Source organism: Anguilla anguilla, chromosome 9 (genome assembly GCF_013347855.1).
Source record: "Anguilla anguilla isolate fAngAng1 chromosome 9, fAngAng1.pri, whole genome shotgun sequence".
Lineage (NCBI taxonomy): Eukaryota > Metazoa > Chordata > Actinopteri > Anguilliformes > Anguillidae > Anguilla > Anguilla anguilla.
This window is the reverse complement of record NC_049209.1, coordinates 53,654,132-53,673,761: the sequence shown is the minus strand read 5'-3', so window position 1 is coordinate 53,673,761 and position 19,630 is coordinate 53,654,132. Positions and strand designations below refer to the sequence as shown.

General features: G+C 53.2%; 1 protein-coding gene across 2 annotated transcripts in view; it reads left to right on the top strand.

The window, feature by feature from the left end:
- The window catches only part of LOC118236172 (ephrin type-B receptor 4a-like), a 39,519-nt gene extending 20,399 nt beyond the window's left edge, over positions 1 to 19,120 (top strand). Inside the window, exons 3-17 of one of the 2 annotated variants that reach the window (XM_035434293.1) lie at positions 3 to 293; positions 686 to 1,079; positions 5,626 to 5,781; positions 8,963 to 9,298; positions 9,702 to 9,826; positions 10,598 to 10,763; positions 11,227 to 11,323; positions 13,584 to 13,648; positions 14,206 to 14,319; positions 14,766 to 15,013; positions 15,151 to 15,366; positions 15,821 to 15,970; positions 16,721 to 16,914; positions 17,392 to 17,550; positions 18,036 to 19,120. In XM_035434293.1, the coding sequence (XP_035290184.1) occupies positions 3 to 293; positions 686 to 1,079; positions 5,626 to 5,781; positions 8,963 to 9,298; positions 9,702 to 9,826; positions 10,598 to 10,763; positions 11,227 to 11,323; positions 13,584 to 13,648; positions 14,206 to 14,319; positions 14,766 to 15,013; positions 15,151 to 15,366; positions 15,821 to 15,970; positions 16,721 to 16,914; positions 17,392 to 17,550; positions 18,036 to 18,144 (2,820 nt within the window). In that variant the 3' untranslated portion in view covers positions 18,145 to 19,120. Of the gene's footprint in view, positions 1 to 2; positions 294 to 685; positions 1,080 to 5,625; positions 5,782 to 8,962; positions 9,299 to 9,701; positions 9,827 to 10,594; positions 10,764 to 11,226; positions 11,324 to 13,583; positions 13,649 to 14,205; positions 14,320 to 14,765; positions 15,014 to 15,150; positions 15,367 to 15,820; positions 15,971 to 16,720; positions 16,915 to 17,391; positions 17,551 to 18,035 lie in introns of both variants that reach the window. The other variant, XM_035434292.1, reaches the window with a different exon arrangement.
- The last annotated feature ends 510 nt before the right edge of the window (positions 19,121 to 19,630 follow it).

Genomic DNA, 19,630 nt, shown 5'->3' with positions numbered 1-19,630 from the left:
AGTGGGAGGAGGTGAGTGGCCTGGACGAGGACAACAACAGCGTGCGGACCTATCAGATCTGCCCGTCGGACGGCGCGGGCAGCCTGGGCAGCCACTGGCTGCGCAGCACGCTGATCCAGCGGCGTGGGGCGTGGCAGGCCTACGTGGAGCTGCGCTTCACCATGATGGAGTGCTCCTCCCTGCCCTCCCACCACCGCACCTGCAAGGAGACCTTCAACCTCCTCTACTACCAGGCCGACTCCGACGAGGCCACGCCCGACCACCCGTCCTGGATGGAGAACCCCTACGTCAAGGTGAGCGACAGGGCGTACTCGCCTCTTACTAGGGCTTTACACAAAGACTTTACACAAAGACTGTAAAGTTTACTTACCGTTTACTCTGACTTTACACTGACACAGGCCTGGTCTTTCTCACACACTGTGCGCACTGAGGTGAATGTGGTTTTACTCGTCCCTTATTCACTTAAATTCAGTTCAGTAGAACTGTGTTACGACCTCTAAATGTAACTTAAACTATATAAAGTTTACAACGAGGTCTTGGACTGTATATTAGGTTTACAGAGATGAGTCTTATTCTCTATAATAAGCTCACACAGACGAGTACACTGTATATTTTTATATGATCTCTCCTGCCCTAAAGGGCCAGTAAAGTAAGAGCAGGTCAGCTGACTCCAGTCTCCCCGCAGGTGGACACGGTGGCGGCTGACTTCCTGTTGCGTAAGGACGGGGAGAGGAAGTTCAACGTGAAGACGCTGCGGCTGGGCCCGCTGACGGCGCGCGGGTTCTACCTGGCGTTCCAGGCGCAGGGGGCCTGCATGGCGCTGCTCTCCGTGCGCGTGTTTTTTAAGAAGTGCCCCGCCATCACGCGCGCCTTCTCCTCCTTCCCCGAGACCGTCCCGCGGGCGCTGGTGCAGGAGGCGCAGGGCGTGTGCGTGCCCAACGCCGCCCAGCGGCCCGCCAAGGCCGCCGCCCCCCCGCGGATGTTCTGCGGTGAGGACGGCCAGTGGGTGGGGCAGCCCACCTCCACCTGCACCTGCCTGCCGGGGTACCAGCCCGTCGCCTTGGACGCCAGCTGCCACGGTGAGTGACTCTGATGCAGTGTGGGGTTCGGGGGGGCAGGGGGTTTAGGAAGTGGGGCACCTGGGGAGGGGGGGGGGGAGATGGGGTGGGTATTTAGGAAGTGGGGCACCTGGGTGAAGGGGGGGTGGTACTTAGGAAGTGGGGCACCTGGGTGGAGGGGGGCCTGGTGTAATGATTAAGATAGGCTGAATGGTAACACAAATGTAGTGAAGGGTCTATCAGTGCACATAATCGAAATGGGTTGGGCAGGTTACAGTCTGAGGGAGTTAAACTAGCTGGTAAAATAGCCGGTCTGAGTGAATAAGTCTATTCAGGTGAATCTTTGAGGGTTGAGAGTCTGGACAAACACGCACACACACACACCCTCAGCAGTGCCAGAAGGCCGCTGTCCTGCCACGCCCCTGCCCTGGTGCCGGGCAGCGGTTAGGCGGGTCTCTTGCCGGACCAGGTTGGCGGTTTTAACGGCGATCCCGCCGTGGTGCTGCTGCAGCGGTTGGCTCCCGTGAGGAAGCAGCCTGATTGGCTCCCGTGAGGAAGCAGCCTGATTGGCTCCCGTGAGGAAGCAGCCTGATGCTCTGCGCCAGGCTGTACGCACCGGGCTGGAGAGGGGGAGACGAGGAATGCGTGCCTCCTGTGTCAGAGAGATAAAAGAAAAGAGGGAGTGAGAGAGAGAAAAATGCAGACACTTTTCCATTGAGATGATTTTTATGATATGATATTCTTCAGTTGTCCCCCCCCGCCCGCCCACACACACACTCACCCACACATCCACACACAGATACGCACACACATATAAGAGGCTGTTTAGGCCATAAATCATACTTCCTCTCACACACACACACCATCATCGAGAACAGTTGTATTTGTGAGAGAGAATAGTAGTATGTGACTGAGAATGCGTGTGTGCGTGTGAGAGAGAATAGTTGTATTTGTGAGAGAATGCGTGTGCTTGTGAGAAAGAATAGTAGTATGTGTGAGAGTTTGAAAAATGGAAGGTAGTTGGAAGGTCGTTTGAAGGTTTGATTGCAACTGGAGGCAGTTTAAATCACCAGTTCCTGATTGGCTTACAGCCTTTTCACAGACAAGGCCCGCCCCCTCTCAGGGGCAACTCCGAAGTCCAAATTGACAGGGAGCTCTAAATCAAGCTAGTTTGAATAACACAGCTAGTCTAAATAATACTTTAAATTCAGCCAGTTTTGTTAATACAATTTCAAGGTGTATGGCCATTTTGTGATTGGATGAGGTCTCAGATTTGTCAGGTCACACAACACCTTTACCTGTAGCCCCACCCCTCTGAAAATGGGGTTGCTCTGCTGAGAGTAGAAACCCCAATAATGACCCCCCCCAGGGGGGAGAGGCGGGGGGTCAGCTGGGGGTGGGACCCGGTCAGCAGGGTCGGCTTACACTGCCTCTGAAGTTTTGGGGCTAAATGTTCTGGACCCGCCTTGAAAAGTAGTTGTGGGGGGGTCTACAAGACAAAGAGTCCCCTCTCCCGTCCTCACCGTAGGACAGGAGGGATTGCACAGGGGAGGGGGGAGGAGGAGAGGAAAGAGGGATGATCCTCACTGGAAGGATGTAGGTTCACTTACCAGGGATCTCCTCACACAGACAAACACACACACGCACACGCACAGGCACGCACACGCGCGCACACACACACACACACACACACACTGCCATAGCTGGTCTTTATAAACCCGACCTGTCAGCTTTTTCCCCATTTCTGTTTCTCCTGTTCTGGAAACCAGGGCAAAACCTAGCAAATAAATTAATAAAAAATGTAAATAAATAAATAAAACAAATCTCTTTATTTTCTAATTTTAGTAAGGCTCCTGTCAGCGGAATGTTGAACTGTTAATTTTAACGTTTAGGTCTGGACGCCTTCCCCAATTAAAAGGAAGTTAATTATTTCACTGGTCCTCCGTCCAGTCTGCCCCCCCCCCCTTCCTCCCGCCCCCCCTCTTGCTGTCTCTCTCCCCTTTACACCAGCTGCCACCCCCAAAGCCACATCTGCTGGCTGTCCTGCCTGGCCTGTGTGGACCGGCAGGAGGGGGCACTTCTCCCATCTGCTGCGTTAGTCATCCTGACTAACCGGAGAGAAAATCTTTCTGTCTTCTCCCTCCCTTCTCTCTCTCTGAATGAGGGATTTATGAGACAGGGAGACAGGGAGAGAGAGAGATATTCACCACTAAGCATTGTGTAAATCTGTTATTTCCCACAAATTGACTGGTGTACACAGGAGTACATACACACACACACATGTGGGTGTGAGGATATGTTGGGGTCACATTCCAGATAGTGTGTCGTGAGACCTCCCCACGGCCCACGCGCGCGCGCACACACACACGCACACGCACACGCACACACACACACACACACCTCTGAAAATGTAAACCCCTCTCTCTGTGATGGATGCATTATTGTGTCGCTGTGGGTAAACTCAGTCCCCCCCCCCCCCCCCCCTCCACACTGTTAAAGCCGATAGAGGGGGGGGGTGTTTAGTCTCTCCGCTCTGTCTGTCAGCGAGGCGACACTTTGCACAAACCTCCTTTAGAGTCACGCTGACTCTTTTAAAACTTCCCCCTGTCCTCTCTGCTTTTTACGGTGTAAACTTCTCTGAGTTATTTTCTACCTGCAGACAGGCAGTGAGCTGTAAGCCTGTTTTCCCACACCAGTAAAAGAGAGGATATATGCTGCACTTTGCTTAACCTCACCCCCCCCCCCCGCCCCATGCCCCCACCCTGCCGCTGCTGGCAGAGACGGGTAGAGATCGTGCCAAACACAGCACACACAACGAGCTGCTGCATTACATGACCGTACTGTACAATACAGAATACACACACACCCTCATACAGATACACACACACACACACACACCCTCATACTGATACACACACACACATACACACCCTCATACAGATACGCAGGCAGATAATGTGTGTGTGTGTGCGTGAGAGACAGAGAGAGGGAGAGAGTGTCTGCTTGCATCTGTAAATCTATATAGTTATATTTACATCAGTAGTATCTGAAATTTTAATTTGGCAATGTCATGCCAATAAAGCTTTAATTACACTTCAAAATATTAAATAATAATAATTATTGTTACTTTTATTATTCTTATTAAGCAATGAAGCTAATAAGAATAACGACCCCAATAACCAGCTCTGTCTCTTTCCCCCTCTCTCTCCCTCCCACCCTCTCTCTGATCAGTTAACTCAGCGTTTATTATTGTGGAAATTGGCAGACACAAAAAAGAGGATAGAAAGTTTTGTGCGGTAACTGCTTAACAAAGGGAGGCTATTAATACGGTCTGGGAAGGGAAGCTGCTGTTGAATTGTAATGAAGTCACCGTGCCCTCGGTTCGGGCTGACGCGGGGCTTTTTCGCGCCGTCCTACGGCTTCCTGTGTAACACAGTTAGCGCCTCTGTTTTATCTTCGTTTTTTTTTTGAAGAAAGAATTGTTTGGTTAATGATGAATGTGCTCCGGGTTGTGGGAAAAGCTGACGGCAGTCTTTTTGAAATCTGGACTCAACCCCCCAGTCGGAATCCGCTGGGCAAACAACGAGAAGTGTTGTGGGCTACTGTTATCGAAAAAGCAGCTATAAACAGTAGCAAACCCATATTTTCCAAGTGACAGGCGTGAATAGGCTACACTTCCCAAAGTCACCGTAAAAAAACAAAGCTACGAGCATGACAGAGGACACGATGGCTTCTCTGTTCTGGTGCAGATATGCCACTACATCGGAAACGTGCATCTTGCGACTCTTAATTCAGTTTTGAAGCCTTGTCCTCGAATTCACATTCAACAAGATGCACTGGGCTTTGTATTTTTGTTTGTTTTGGATTTGTTTGTTTGATCCGTTAAGTGTTTTACTCCGGATTATCTGTTAGCGCTCACGCAGCCTTACTGTCTGATATCGAAATCCAGCTCTGTGCTGCGTACGCCCTCGCGCAGCCTGGAGAGCGCGTTCTTTTCCTCATTACCAGGGAGCGCCGTCCTCCCACGTGCGATAGACCTGTGCGCGAGGGCTAAGCTACGCGGCTAACTGCTCAGACACGGGCGCTAAGGAGGAGGGGGGGAGTATTAACACCACAGTCAGTTCAAAATATTATTTACAAATAATTCTCTACAGAGATAATTGTAGGTGAATAACCTGGTTTATACTCCCTTCGGGTCTGCATTTTTCTCAGAATTGACCTCACAGGACATACGGGATGAAAACAAAAAATGCTCATTACCAGATATTTATTTTTGTCCTTTTTATATTTTATTAAAAATAAAATAAAAACATAAATCACAAAAGGTGTTTGAAAAGAGGCAAACGTGCAGAAGAGCAAAGTAGTATTTGTGTTTGTGTCCGCGAGCTGGCAGCGGCTCCGCAGAGACAGATCCGTTTTTTTAACGGTCGTTTGTGTGTCTTGAATAACGCGGATGGCTTTTGCGCGGTACATCTCGTTTCTGTGTCTTTTGGCCGCCGTTTCTGTGAGGGATGAATTTTGTCCAGTTTTGGGGTGAGTTACTGAGGTGTTCCCCCTTTTCCCGCAGAGTGTCCGGTGGGGTGGTTCAAATCTGGACCTGGAGCCGGTCAGTGCTCCCTCTGTCCGGCCAACAGTCACTCCGCCAGCGTTGGTGCAGCGTCCTGCGCCTGTCGCCCCGGTTACCTCCGCGCCAGTTCGGACACCCCTGAAACACCCTGTACAAGTGAGTCTCTCTCTCTCTCTCTCTCTCTCTCTCTGACTATCTCATTCACACACACAAACTCACAGTCTCTCTCACTCTCTGATGCGCACACACACAATCTCTCTCTCTCTCTCTCTCTCTCTCTCTCTCTTTCTGTCCATCTCAATCACACGCACACTCACACAGTCTCCCTCTCTCTCTCTCACCCATGCACACAGTCTGTCAGTCTCTCTCTCCCTCTCAGTTCTTGATTGAATTACTGAATTCAGATGATTTAATTCCAGTCAAGCCATTTCAGTTATGCATAATTTGCGGGACATTCCAGACCAGCTGCATGCGATATAAAGAGTTTTTACAGACCAGAGACTTCTGTTCCTGAAAGAACATGGTCAGAATTCGAAAACAGCCCACTACTATATTTCAGGGGAGGACATTATCATATTAAAGTACCAGAAGTACATAAAGGTACCAGTCATTCTTCACAGTTCTGCAATACAGGAGCCCCGCCCCCCCCCCCATCACCCAGTGAACAGCCCCCCCCCCCCATCGCTGGTGTAGACTGCTTAATTTGGCCCAAGACTCAGGGGACTGGCCCTTAGTTTATAATGGGCCACTATAGTAGGGCTGTGAATCTTTCATTCTCCCTCCCTCTCCCCCTCCCTCTCCTCTCCTTCTTCCCCTCTCTCTGTACTTCTCTACCTCTCCCCCTCCCTCTCCTCTCCTTCTCTCCCCCTCTCTCTCTCTCTACTTCTCTACCTCTCTCCCCTTCCCTCCCCTCTCCTTCTCTCCCCCCATCTCTCTCCATCTCCCCCCCTCTCTCGCCCTTTAATTCAGTAGAACAGTGAGTAACGGTTGAATATGTTCCTGTGATTCTGTGTATCACGGTCCTGATAGGCCTGTAAGTAGCTCTTAATATAACTGTCCGCCAAATGAATGTAGAATAATAATGGCGGCGGCATCATAACACACAATAAAGGGATTAAATGGAAAGTAAAAGACGTGTTTTATGTGCGTGGGCCCGCGGAATCTCAGCCGGGGTGTAGCTGCAGCGGGTAACAGTGAAGAATGTGTCTCTAACTCAAATCCAGATCTGTACTGGCCCCAGCTCTTGTGCAGTGGGGCTGGAGTCCATATAAACAGCAGGTTTAGTAAATCATGGAGGAGAGACTATAGCGTTTATACACAAGGACAATAAAGAAAGGAGCGCTGTCCTCTCCTTCCCTCCTCCGTGTCCTCAGTCTGCCTCTGTCTTTCTCACATTCTCTCCACCGCTCTATCCTTCTTTTCTGTTATCCGTCCATTCTCTATTCTCTGGTGCCACTCCTCCTCCTCCTCTTCCTTCTCCTCCACCTCCTCTCTCTCTCTCTCTCTCTCTCTCTCTCTGTTTAACAGTCTTTCCCAGCAGAATGAGAGGAGGGTAGCAGAAGAGAGAGCAGATGGTGGAGGACATGTTAGAACCTTCATCTCTCTGTCCTTCCCTGACCCTGTTCCGTCATCCCCCCCTCTCCTCATCCTCCCTCTGTCCACCAGCGCTCCCCTCTTCCTCCCTCTCCTCTTCCTCCCTCTCCTCATCCTCCCTCTGTCCACCAGCGCTCTCCTCTTCCTCCCTCTCCTCTTCCTCCCTCTGTCCACCAGCGCTCTCCTCTTCCTCCCTCTCCTCTTCCTCCCTCTGTCCACCAGCGCTCCCCTCTTCCTCCCTCTCCTCTTCCTCCCTCTGTCCACCAGCACTCTCCTCTTCTTCCCTGTCCTCTTCCTCCCTCTGTCCACCAGCACTCTCCTCTTCCTCCCTCTGTCCACCAGCACTCTCTTCTTCCTACCAGCACTCTCCTCATCCTCCCCCTCTCCCCGCCAGCGCTCTCCTGTAGGGGGTGTGGCCTCCTGTTCTCGCTATCAGTCCTCAGCTTCTCGTTTGAAGTTAAAATTTTAAGCGCGATGTGGGGGGGGGGTTTACTGAGCATGTGTGGGGGTTGAAATTAAAGATTCGCCTTATCGACGCTTTGGCATTAAAGTGGATTTTGGGGGTGTTTTAAATCCCCTCAAATCCCCTTCCCCCCCGGGCTTCAGTGTGTGATGTCACTACCCCCCCCCCATGTATTCCTGTGATGATGCGTGGTGAGCATGTACACGAGCACCACCATGTTCCAATTTGGGGAGCAGTTACTTAATGCAGCGTATAAATGCATTTCTGGGGTAATTTGCTTGTTCATATGGGTGTTTGTGGGGAAAATGTGATTATTTTGCGTTGAAGCAAAAGTGATAAATTAAAAATCTGCCGCTAAATCTGGCATCTAAGTTAGCGATGCTGGCAACATTAGTTTAGCACAACAAACTATGAAACGATGGCAAAGTCAGACATGAAACAAGTACAAGAGCCTGGGAGACAGATTCACGCATGCACACACACTCACACACTCACCCTCTCACACACATACACACTTGCACATACCTGCACACATGCGTGCACATACACACACGCATACACACACACACACTCATGCGCAGTACGGTCTGCACAGTTCTGTGGGAATGTGATGGAAAAAGAACAGCTGCAGTTGGGACTGATGAGTTTGTACTTCCTGTTTCCTGTTCATTTCGTTGACCCTCTTCATCTATTACCCTGTGTGATACGCACAAGCACACACGCATACACACAAGCACACGCACGCGCATCTACACACACACGCATGCGCACACACACACACACTCGCACACAAGAGAATATGCCGTAACAAGGCTGGTTTTACATCCAAATAGTCACCGTTTAAATATTGTTTAATTAGTCATGGCCCACAATGTTTTGGCGCACTAATGAGGAATAAGGGAATCTGAGTTTGGCCTTTGCAGTCGTTATGAGCTCCTCAGAGATTCTGTTAAACAGAGCAGGGAATATGTCTGCCGCTTCAAAACAAAATCATAATTCATTATTTTTAGAACATTTTCCTCACTCCCACTGAGCGATTAGTTTGGAAATTTTTCATTTGAGGAAATTATGTGCTTTGGCAATGTGGTGGAATGTGTTGGCAATGCAGCGTATGGGAATCACTGAGTGATTTATTTTCTCACCCCCGTCTCCCCCCGTCACCCCCCTGCCCCCCATTCTCCTCACCCTGCCCTCCCCTCCTCCTCACCCCCCTGCCCCTCCCTCACCCCATCTCCCCCCCACCCCTATGCCACCCTGCTGCCCCCCCCCCCCCCCCCCCAGAGCCCCCCTCGGCCCCGCGCAGCATCGTAACGCAGGTGAACGACACCTCGGTCACGCTGGAGTGGAGCGAGCCCCTGGACAGCGGCGGGAGGCGGGACCTGAGCTACGCGGTGCTGTGCCTGCTGTGCCGGCCCCTGGGGGCCCCCTGCACCCCCTGCGGGGACAGCGTGAGCTACCGGCCCGCCCCCGCCGGCCTGACGGCCCGCCGCGTCACCGTCTGGGGCCTGCTGCCCCACACCACCTACAGCTTCAGCGTGCAGGCGCACAACGGGGTCTCCCAGCACAGCGGCAGGGAGCCGGCCGCCGACAGCGTCAACGTCACCACCAGCCGCGACGGTGAGGGGGGGCGGGGCCGGGGGGGGGGGGGGGGGTCAGAGGGGGGGCGGGGCCGGGGGGGGAGGGGTCAGAGAGGGGTGGGGGCGGGGTCAGAGAGGGGAGGGGTTTGGAGTTTTACTTTTATATTTTGTGTGACTGCTGGTCCATTGCAGTTCTAGTAGCTCTTAACCTGTGTGTGTGTGTGTGTGTGTGGTTGTGTGTGTGTGTGTGTGTGTGTGGTTGTGTGTGTGTGTGTGTGTGTGTGTGTGTGTGTGTGTGTGTGTGTGTGTGTGTGTGTGTGTGTGTGTGTGTGTGTGTGTGTGTGTGTGTGTGTGTGTGTGTGTGTGTGTGTGTGTGTGTGTGTGTGTGTGTGTGTGTGTGTGTGTGTGTGTGTGTGTGTGTGTGTGTGTGTGTGTGTGTACAGTGCCGGTGCTGGTGTCTGGCATCATGCAGGGCGATGCCACAGAGAGCAGTATGACTCTGCACTGGACTCGCCCAGAGCAGCCGCACTACACCATCCTGCTGTACCAGCTGCGCTACTGTGAGAGGGTGAGCCCAGCTATAACCTTACTGCAACCTTACTGCAACCATACTGCAACCTTACAGCAACCATACTGCAACCTTACAGCAACCTTACTGCAACCTTACAGCAACCTTACTGCAACCTTACCACAACCTTACAGCAACCATACTGCAACCTTACAGCAACCATACCACAACCTTACAGCAACCTTACTGCAACCTTACAGCAACCTTACTGCAACCATACTGCAACCTCACAGCAACCTTACTGCCACCATACTGCAACCTTACAGCAACCATACTGCAACCATACCACAACCTTACAGCAACCATACTGCAACCATACCACAACCTTACAGCAACCATACTGCAACCATACACCAACTTTACAGCACCCAGCTATAACCATACAGCAACCATACAGCAACCATACTGCAACCATACTGCAACCTCACAGCAAACATACCACAACCATACAGCATCCAGCTATAACCATACAGCAACCATACCACAACCATACAGCAACCAGCTATAACCATACTGCAACTATACAGCAACCTTACCACAACCATACAGTAACCATACAGGTCTGTAGCAGGACTCTGTATACTGAATCCTTTTCTGGATGAAGATGTAGCCAGGGAAAAAAATAAATCTCTCTCTTTCCTCCCCCGTCCTTGTTTCTCACTCCCCCCGTCTCTCCCCCCCTCCTTCCCTCATCCTGCCATCCATCCTTCCGCTCTCTTCATTTTTTTAAATCTCCAAACTCTTCTCCCCCCTCCCCCCCCCCCGCAGCAGCGGCAGGAGGAGGAGCACTCCTGCAGGTATAAGGAGTCCTCCAGTAACGAGGTGGTGTTGAGTGACCTGCGTCGGGCCACCGAATACGAGGTGCAGGTCCGGGCTCGCACTGTGGCGGGGTACGGGTCCTTCAGCCCCGCCACCACGGTCCGCACCCTGCCCGAAGGTACGCACCGCGCCCCCCCCCCCCTCCCCCCCCCCCCCCGCGCTGCAGACTCTCCCCCCCTGGCTGTCCATCTGTTCTGCCTTAATGTAAATACTCTGCAGGCCTGGCCTGGCTGTTTATACGCCTTCATCTCACTCTGCGGTCTGAGAGAACGCCGTACTGCACCATCAGTAACGTTCCCCCCCCCCCCCATCCCCTCCTCTTTACCTCCCTCTCTCACTCCTTCTCTCCTTTCTCTGTCTGTCCCCCCCATTCCCTCCTCTTATACCTCCCTCTCTCACTCCTTCCCTCCTTTCTCTGTCTGTACCCCCCCTTCCCTCCTCTTTACCTCCCTCTCTCGCTCCTTCTCTCCTTTCTGTCTCTCTGTTCTCCTCTCTCACAACTTCCTCCCTTTCTGTCTCTCCTTACCCCTCTTGTTCTCCCCCACCCCCCCCCCCCCCGCCTGGCCACCCTCTCTCTGTAGCCACGCCCGATTCCCAGCTGATGGTCACGGGGGTCCTGGTTGCCATGGGAACTCTGCTGCTCATCTCCATCATCGCCATGGCCGTGTTCTGCATACGGTGAGAAATGGAGGGAGAGAGAGGGGGGGAGAGGGGAAGAGAGGGAGGACAGGATGAAAAGTGGAAGGGTGGAGGGAAGTGGGAGAGGGGGAGAGACAGAGAAAGATGGGGAGAGGGAGAAAAAGAGATGTCAGATCGAAGGGAGCTAAAGGTAGAAAGAGAAAAAAGAGGAGAAAGAGGGGGAGAGTGAGGGAAAGAGATGTCAGATGGGAGGTAGCTGAAGGTAGGGAGAAAGGGGGAGGAAGCGGGGAGAGCAGAGAAGGACAGAACATGGAGGAGATTTGGGGGTGGGGGGCGGGTGAAGGTGCTGGCCAGACTGTGTGGGACGGACCTGTGCCCCCCTGAGGCTGTGCGGGGGGGTCTTAAATCCTGAATATTCTGAGACCCAACCCCCCCCCAGCCTAGAGGGAACCCAGTTAAGCCTTTGATTGGACGGGCGGGGGGGGGGGGGATTTTGAGGAGTGTCCGTCTCGTGTGTGTGATGGGCGTGTGCCATTTAAACCCCACCAGGGGGGCGGATTTCTATGCCCTCCAGTCAAAGTCAGGCATGCGGAGTACGGGAGGCCCCAGGGGGCCGTGGAGGACGGGGTGGGGGGGGGGGGTAGGTTTAGTAAGCTGACACCTGGAATAAGTACCCCCCCCCCCCCAGACATTTCCCCGCGGTTTACCGCGCCCGTGCGTGCGGAACGTTCCCCAGGTGCGCGGGGGGATTAGCTTCCCTAGCGCTTTAGCCGTTTCTGCGGCGCGCGTCTCATTGGCTAATCGGCTCAGCCGGGCTCCTGTAATGTAAATGTAATCCCGGCTGTTTACACCAGACCGTTCTGCTCGGATAAGCACCTCGCTGCAGCTTACACACAACACGGCTGTGCCCCTCACCTGGGACTCGAACCCGCAGCCTCTCCGCTCCGAGGGCCGGCTCCCTATCCACTGCATCCTGTAAAGGGTGAAAGTGAGGGTAGTGAAAGAAGGGGAGGGGCGGGGTTTGGACAGGAAGTGGTGGTTCCCGCCCCTCCCCGGGCTCCGCTGGACAGGAGAACAATGGCCGTGACCCCTGGGGGTCGGCGCCATGGGAACGAGCCTTACCGGGCCGGAGGGCGGGGCCAGCGCGGCTATTTTTGTCCCGTGAGAAGAGAGCGAGTTCTGGTTCCCGCTCGTCAGCGCCGGACCCACCCGGACCTGCACCCCCCCTGCCCCCCTACCCCCACCCCCCCAACCACTGAGTCCCCTTAGGACTGACACAGGGCAACAGGGGCACAACGCGAACTTGCCAAGGATTTGGGGGGGGGGGGGGGAATGGGGGGCAGACAGTCACAGATGTGGTGTGGGGGGGGGGGCGGGGGTGGATATCGCTGGGAGGACTGTACTGCGTTTACAAAAAATAATTTAAAACAGCAACTGCAGAGGCAATAACAGAAAGAGAGAGAGAGCGAGACAGAGAGAGGGAGGGAGCGCGAGAGAGAGACTAAGAGAGAGAGAAAGTAGGACAGGAGCGGGGGGGGGGGGAGGGGGCATTTTCGCTATGCAGGTAAATACAGATTTATAGCTGCTGACTGTCATCGGGTTACAAGCTGTTCTGAGAAGTTTACACATCATAAAGAGCTGAGGAGAGGAAACTTTTAAGAGGATCTGCCTGACTTTTAAATACACACACACACACACACACACACACATACACAAACACCACACACACACACACTCCCTCTCTCACACACACACATACACAAACACCACACACTCCCTCTCTCACACACACATACACACACTCCCTCTCTCACACACACACGCACACACACACAAACACCACACACACACAAGGAGGAGACAGGATTTTAAAGGATGTTTCCACTTCAGGGCAGTTTCCCAAACTTTCAGGAAAAAAAAACTAATCTCAGTTCACAATCCAGCTGTTGTGCTAAAGGATTTGTTATTGGAGTGAATTCAGTCCTGATGAGGTCATATCTCTAAGCCTGTCCTGTTGCAGGAGAGATGAGACGCTGCTCTGATTGCTGCTCAATGTCCTGCTGATTATGGTGCAGCTGATTCGGCGATGTTAGCCATTAGCCCTTTCTGGGCCCTTCTTTCTGTAGTCTTTCCCAGTTCCCTGGGTTGGGAAAAGTGTTGATATTTTAAAGGAAGGAAGAAAAATAAGAGAGTGATGGAGTAGTGGAGAGAGATGTGGGGTCCAGGATTTTTTTGGGGGGTAAGGAATGATCTTTCTTTCATTCACACTCTTTCTTTTCTTTTCTTTCCTTCCTTCCAGCAAACACAGCCGGCTGAAGGACCCGGGGATCAGTGACAAACATGGACAGTACCTCATGGGCCCCAGTGAGTCTTCACCTGCAGATCTCACCTGTAGTCTTCACCTGTAGACCTCACCTGTAGTCTTCACCTGCAGATCTCACCTGTAGTCTTCACCTGCAGACCTCACCTGTAGTCTTTACCATCAGATCTCACCTGTAGTCTTCACCTGCAGATTTTTCCTGTAGTCTTCACCTGCAGACCTCACCTGTACATTACAGGCATTTAGCAGACGCTCTTATCCAGAGCGACTTACACAACTTTTTACATAGCACTTTACATTGTATCCATTTATACAGCTGGATATATACTGAAGCAATGCAGGTTAAGTACCTTGCTCAAGGGTACAACGGCAGTGTCCTTACCCGGGAATCGAACCTGCGACCTTTCGGTTACAAGCCCAGTTCCTTACCCACTGTGCCACACTCCGTCCTCCACCTGTAGTCTTCACCTGTAGTAAACTACAGTTTTATTGTTACGCCCATCCCTAATTTCACCATTTTGTTGTATGCAGTTGTGGGTGTCACTCATTTTCTTGGCATTTAAGCATTTTTGTTGTGTTTCTGTATTTGCCCCGCCCACAGGTGTGAAGGTGTACATCGACCCCTTCACCTACGAGGACCCCAACGAGGCGGTGCGCGAGTTCGCCAAGGAGATCGACGTGTCCTTCGTCAAGATTGAGGAAGTCATCGGAGCTGGTGCGTCTCCCTCTGTTTTAAAAAAGATCTTTTTCCTCTTTATCTCTTTCTCCCCCTCTCTCTCCCTCGTGAATCTGGATAGAGATATTCTGCCTCCCCCCCCCCCCCCCCCCCCCCCCACCACCCCCCGGCCCTGCTCGGGTTATAGGGAGTGTAATAACTTTTCCCTGCTTTCCAGTACATTACTGCCATGTTGTTGCTGCAATTTTGTGATAAAATTGCTGCAGTGCTGGTGACCTGCTGGTTCGCCTCGTTAAAAAAAAGACAAGTCGCATTTTTTCTCCTCCCAAACTCCCAACTCCTCAGTAGAGCCCTGGACTGCTAAATAAAATGATCATCATCACCATTATTATTATTATTATTATTATTATTATTATTATTATTGTTATTATTAGTGATAGTAGGGTGAGATGGGGCTGGGTGTGACTCTTACCTGTCCCATACAGGTGAGTTTGGGGAGGTGTGTCGGGGGCGCCTCAGGGTCCCGGGGAAGAAGGAGAACTACGTGGCCATAAAGACGCTGAAGGGCGGCTACACTGAGAAGCAGAGGCGGGACTTCCTGAGCGAGGCGAGCATCATGGGACAGTTCCAGCACCCCAACATCATCCACCTGGAGGGCATCATCACCGCCAGCTGCCCCGTCATGATCCTCACCGAGTACATGGAGAACGGGGCGCTGGACGCCTTCCTGCGGGTCAGTGCCCCGTCTGTGACTCCTCCCTGTCTGAGCCTCCGTCTGTGACTCCTCCCTGTCTGTGACTCCTTCCTGTCCCTGTCTGTGCCTCTGTTTGTGCCTCCTCCCATGGCGCTGACTCCTCCCTCTCTGTGCAGCTGAATGACGGGCAGTTCACTCCGATCCAGCTGGTGGGGATGCTGCGGGGCATCGCCTCGGGGATGAAGTACCTGTCAGAGATGAGCTACGTGCACCGGGACCTGGCCGCCCGCAACATCCTGGTCAACAGCAACCTGGTGTGCAAGGTGTCCGACTTCGGCCTGTCCCGCTTCCTGCAGGAGAACTCCGCCGACCCCACCTACACCAGCTCCCTGGTGAGCGTCCCGAAAACAGCACCCTCTACTGCCCATCTAACCTCGAACCCTAACCCCTACACCCCTAGCCCTAAGCCCAACCCTGACTCCACCGACCCCACCTACACCAGCTCCTTGGTGAGCGTCCCGAAAACAGCACCCTCTACTGCCCATCTAACCTCTAACCCTAACCCCTACACCCCTAACCCTAACCCCAACCCTGACTCCACCGACCCCACCTACACCAGCTCCCTGGTGAGCGTCCCGAAAACAGCACCCTCTACTGCCCATCTAACCTCTAACCCTAACCCCATGTTGTCTCCATGGTTACTGCGCGGTTGTTGTCTCCATGGTTATGGCGCGGTTGTTGTCTCCATGGTTACGGTGTGGTTGTTGTCTCCATGGTTACAGCGCGGTCTGCACGGTGCGGGGGTTGTCTCCATGGTAACGCCGCTCTGTCTCCCTCTGCTCTCAGGGCGGGAAGATCCCGATCCGCTGGACGGCGCCCGAGGCCATCGCCTTCCGCAAGTTCACCTCGGCGTCGGACGCCTGGAGCTACGGCATCGTCATGTGGGAGGTCATGTCCTTCGGAGAGAGGCCCTACTGGGACATGAGCAACCAGGACGTGAGTGTGTGTGTGTGTGTGTGTGAGAGAGAGAGTGTGTGTGTGTGTGTGTGTGTGTGTGTGTGTGTGAGAGAGCGAGAGAGAGAGAGAGGCCCTACTGGGACATGAGCAACCAGGACGTGAGTGTGTGTGTGTGTGTGTGTGTGTGAGAGAGAGAGAGTGTGTGTGTGTGTGTGTGTGAGAGCGAGAGAGAGAGGCCCTACTGGGACATGAGCAACCAGGACGTGAGTGTGTGTGTGTGTGTGTGTGTGTGTGTGTGTGAGAGAGAGAGAGAGAGGCCCTTCTGGGACATGAGCAACCAGGACGTGAGTGTGTGTGTGTGTGTGTGTGTGTGTGTGTGTGAGAGAGAGAGAGAGAGGCCCTTCTGGGACATGAGCAGCCAGGACGTGTGTGTGTGTGTGTGTGTGTGTGTGTGAGGGCGAGAGAGAGAGAGAGGCCCTACTGGGACATGAGCAGCCAGGTTGTGTGTGTGGGTGTGAGAGAGAGAGTGTGTGTGTGTGTGTGGGTGTGAGAGAGAGAGAGTGTGTGTGTGTGTGTGTGTGTGGGTGTGTGAGAGAGAGAGAGAGTGTGTGTGTGTGTGTGTGTGTGTGTGTGTGTGTGTGTGTTTGCATATCCCTGTGTGTGAAATGGGTGAAATGTAGAGTATGTCCAGAGTATGACTCCTATTCACTCATGTTCCCAGCCTGTTTCTCATTGGCCATCTGGGCACCAATCCCTGCAGAGCTAACCCCCTAACCGGTCCCGCCCCAGGTGATAAACGCCATTGAGCAGGACTACCGGCTGCCCCCGCCCCCGGACTGCCCCACCCTGCTGCACCAGCTGATGCTGGACTGCTGGCAGAAGGAGCGGGCCGCCCGCCCCCGATTCGCCGCCATCGTCAGCGCGCTGGACAAGCTGATCCGAAACCCCGCCTCCCTCAAGATCGTGGCCCGCGACGGAGCCGGGTGAGAGGGGTGGGGGGGTGGGGGGGAGAGAGCGGGAGCAGGTGATAGAGGCAGGGGGTGGAGGGAGGAGAGAGGGATGGAACATGCTGAGAGAGAGTGAGAGACGGATGTAAGGGAACTGATGTTTTTTTGGGAGGTCCCCACAGTGGCTTTTGAAGGCTTCACTTCTGTAGCTGTGGAATTTTGGGAATGGGGCAGTGGAGAGGGCACAGGACGTGGGGTGGGAGGGGGGGTGACAGGCTGTACACGTCCCCCCCCTCCACCCACCTGCAGCTGTCTCTCTGTCCCATTGCGTCCCGCATTCATTCTGTCATTCCTGCATTAACCCCCTGCAGTGAGCTGTCACTCAGCTCCTCCCAGCCCCGCCCCTCTCAGTGCAGAGTCTCATCAATCACGTGGCCCCGCCCCCTGTCAGTCAGGTTAGCCTGTTTAGCCCTGCCTCCTACTCCTCTGACGCCTGCCCCCCCTCCCCCCCAGGCCCTCTCACCCCCTGCTGGACCAGCGTGGAGCCCCGCCCCTCTCCGCCTGCGCCTCGGTGGGGGAGTGGCTGCGGGCCATCAAGATGGAGCGCTACGAGGAGAGCTTCATCCAGGCCGGCTTCACCTCCTTCGACCTGCTGGAGCAGCTCTCCACCGAGTCAGTGTCCGTCTGTCTGTCTGTCTGTCTGTCAGTTATTTACCTACCTCTCCACCGAGTCAGTGTCCGTCTGTCTGTCTGTCTGTCTGTCTGTCTGTCAGTTATTTACCTACCTCTCCACCGAGTCAGTGTCCGTCTGTCTGTCTGTCAGTTATTTACCTACCTCTCCACCGAGTCAGTGTCCGTCTGTCTGTCTGTCTGTCTGTCAGTTATTTACCTACCTCTCCACCGAGTCAGTGTCTGTCTCTCTGTCATTTACTGACCTCTCCACTGAGTCAGTGTCCGTCTGTCTGTCTGCCTTGCCTGTCTGTCTGTCTCTATCTGTCACTTATTGTGTTCCCTGGGGCTGCCAATGAATAGTTATAGTACCAATGCTGTTTCAGTCAGATTCTCTCAATCTTTCTCTCCCCCTTTCTCACACACTCTCTCACACTCACTCTCTCCCTCTGACACTCTCTCTCTCTCTTTCTCCCCTGGGGTAACAGGGACTTGTTGCGTATCGGGGTGACCCTGGCCGGACACCAGCGCAAAATCCTGCACAGCATCCAGGACCTGAGGGTGCAGGCGGGGGACCCCACCACTGCCCGCTGTTAGCCCCGAAAACACACAGGCGCTGTGTGGACCCCCCACTGTCCCGCCCGTCACCAGAGACACTGACTCAGCAGAGCCCCTGGGGCCCTCTGACAGGGACGTGACATCACAATGGCACCACGGCGACAGAGGCATTGCGTAACAATGCTGCCGGACTGACAGGGACGTGACATCACAATGGACACTGAATAGCCAATGGCTTCATCGGAACTCTTTGGGACTTTGCATTTTTGTTGGCGTTTTTTTTTTCCCCCTTTCTTCGTTTGACAGCTGGTGACTTTTCACCCGGGGCCCGAGACGAGAGCACGCGATTGGTCGGAATTTGAATTTGGATGTTTTAACCGGCCAGTGTTTTGTTCTGTGTAGGGAGACATCACAGGGCGAGTGGGCTGCTGCAGCCCAGCCTCTGAAGCTCCAGGGCAGCCTCTGTCACGCCAGGCAGGAGCAGGTGGCCAGGAAACATACGAGCACTTTGACTTTAGTGGGAGCGGTTTTTTAATGAGAGGAATGTGATTTCAGATCATCTCCAGACTGCAGTCGCTGATCAGTGTTCAGAGAGAAATGTTCTTACCCTGCTTAGAGACCAGGAGATGACTATTAAATCTGTTTTTCATTTGTGAATGGACTTTCAGAAAAAAAGCCATATTTGTTATTGTAATTATTATTTTTTAATTATTATTTTTAATTATTGTTGTTGTTATCGTCAACGGTGATTCACATCATTGGATGCATGCTCTCCTTCTTTCAAAGCCACACCTTGCAGTCATCACTCAGACTGGGGTCCAAAACTGGGGATCATTGGGGTGAACCCCTCAGGGACCCCAGAACAAACTGTGCACCCTGGTGAACTTTGACCCTGGAGGAGCTAGGGGCGGGGCACGGCACTGGGAGTGTTAAAGCACTGTCATGCTGAGAGTGTGCGTTTGTTCTTGTTATTTTGTTGCCTTGTATCTGTATATAAATATATTTTATATGGGTGTGACAGTGTGGAGTCTGTCACTGCTGCTTGCATTGAAGATTCACTGTGCTGTTCTCCCCCCCCCCCATGTCCCTGCCTGGCCCCCCCCCCCCGTCTGCCTGCCTGCCACACCTTAATTTACAGCGCCCATAACGCAGTGCAGCTTTATTAATCTACTTCCACTTTACGAGCCGATGCACACGGCTACACACGCTCACTCAGACAGAGACGTGAGCAGCCAATCCGCACGCTCACACGCTCACACAGACAGAGACGTGAGCAGCCAATCCGCACACTCGCATGCACACACACACGCACACATGCGCCCACACACATACGCATTGACTCGCTTATGCACACAAACACACACACACACACTCACATGCACACACACACACGCGCCCACACACATACGCATTGACTCGCTTATGCACACACACACAAACATTTCTCTATATTATGAAGAACGGGAAAGCCTACTGAATCATGGGTTGCCATGTTTGATGCAGAGTCTCCCTGCTGTCCTCATTC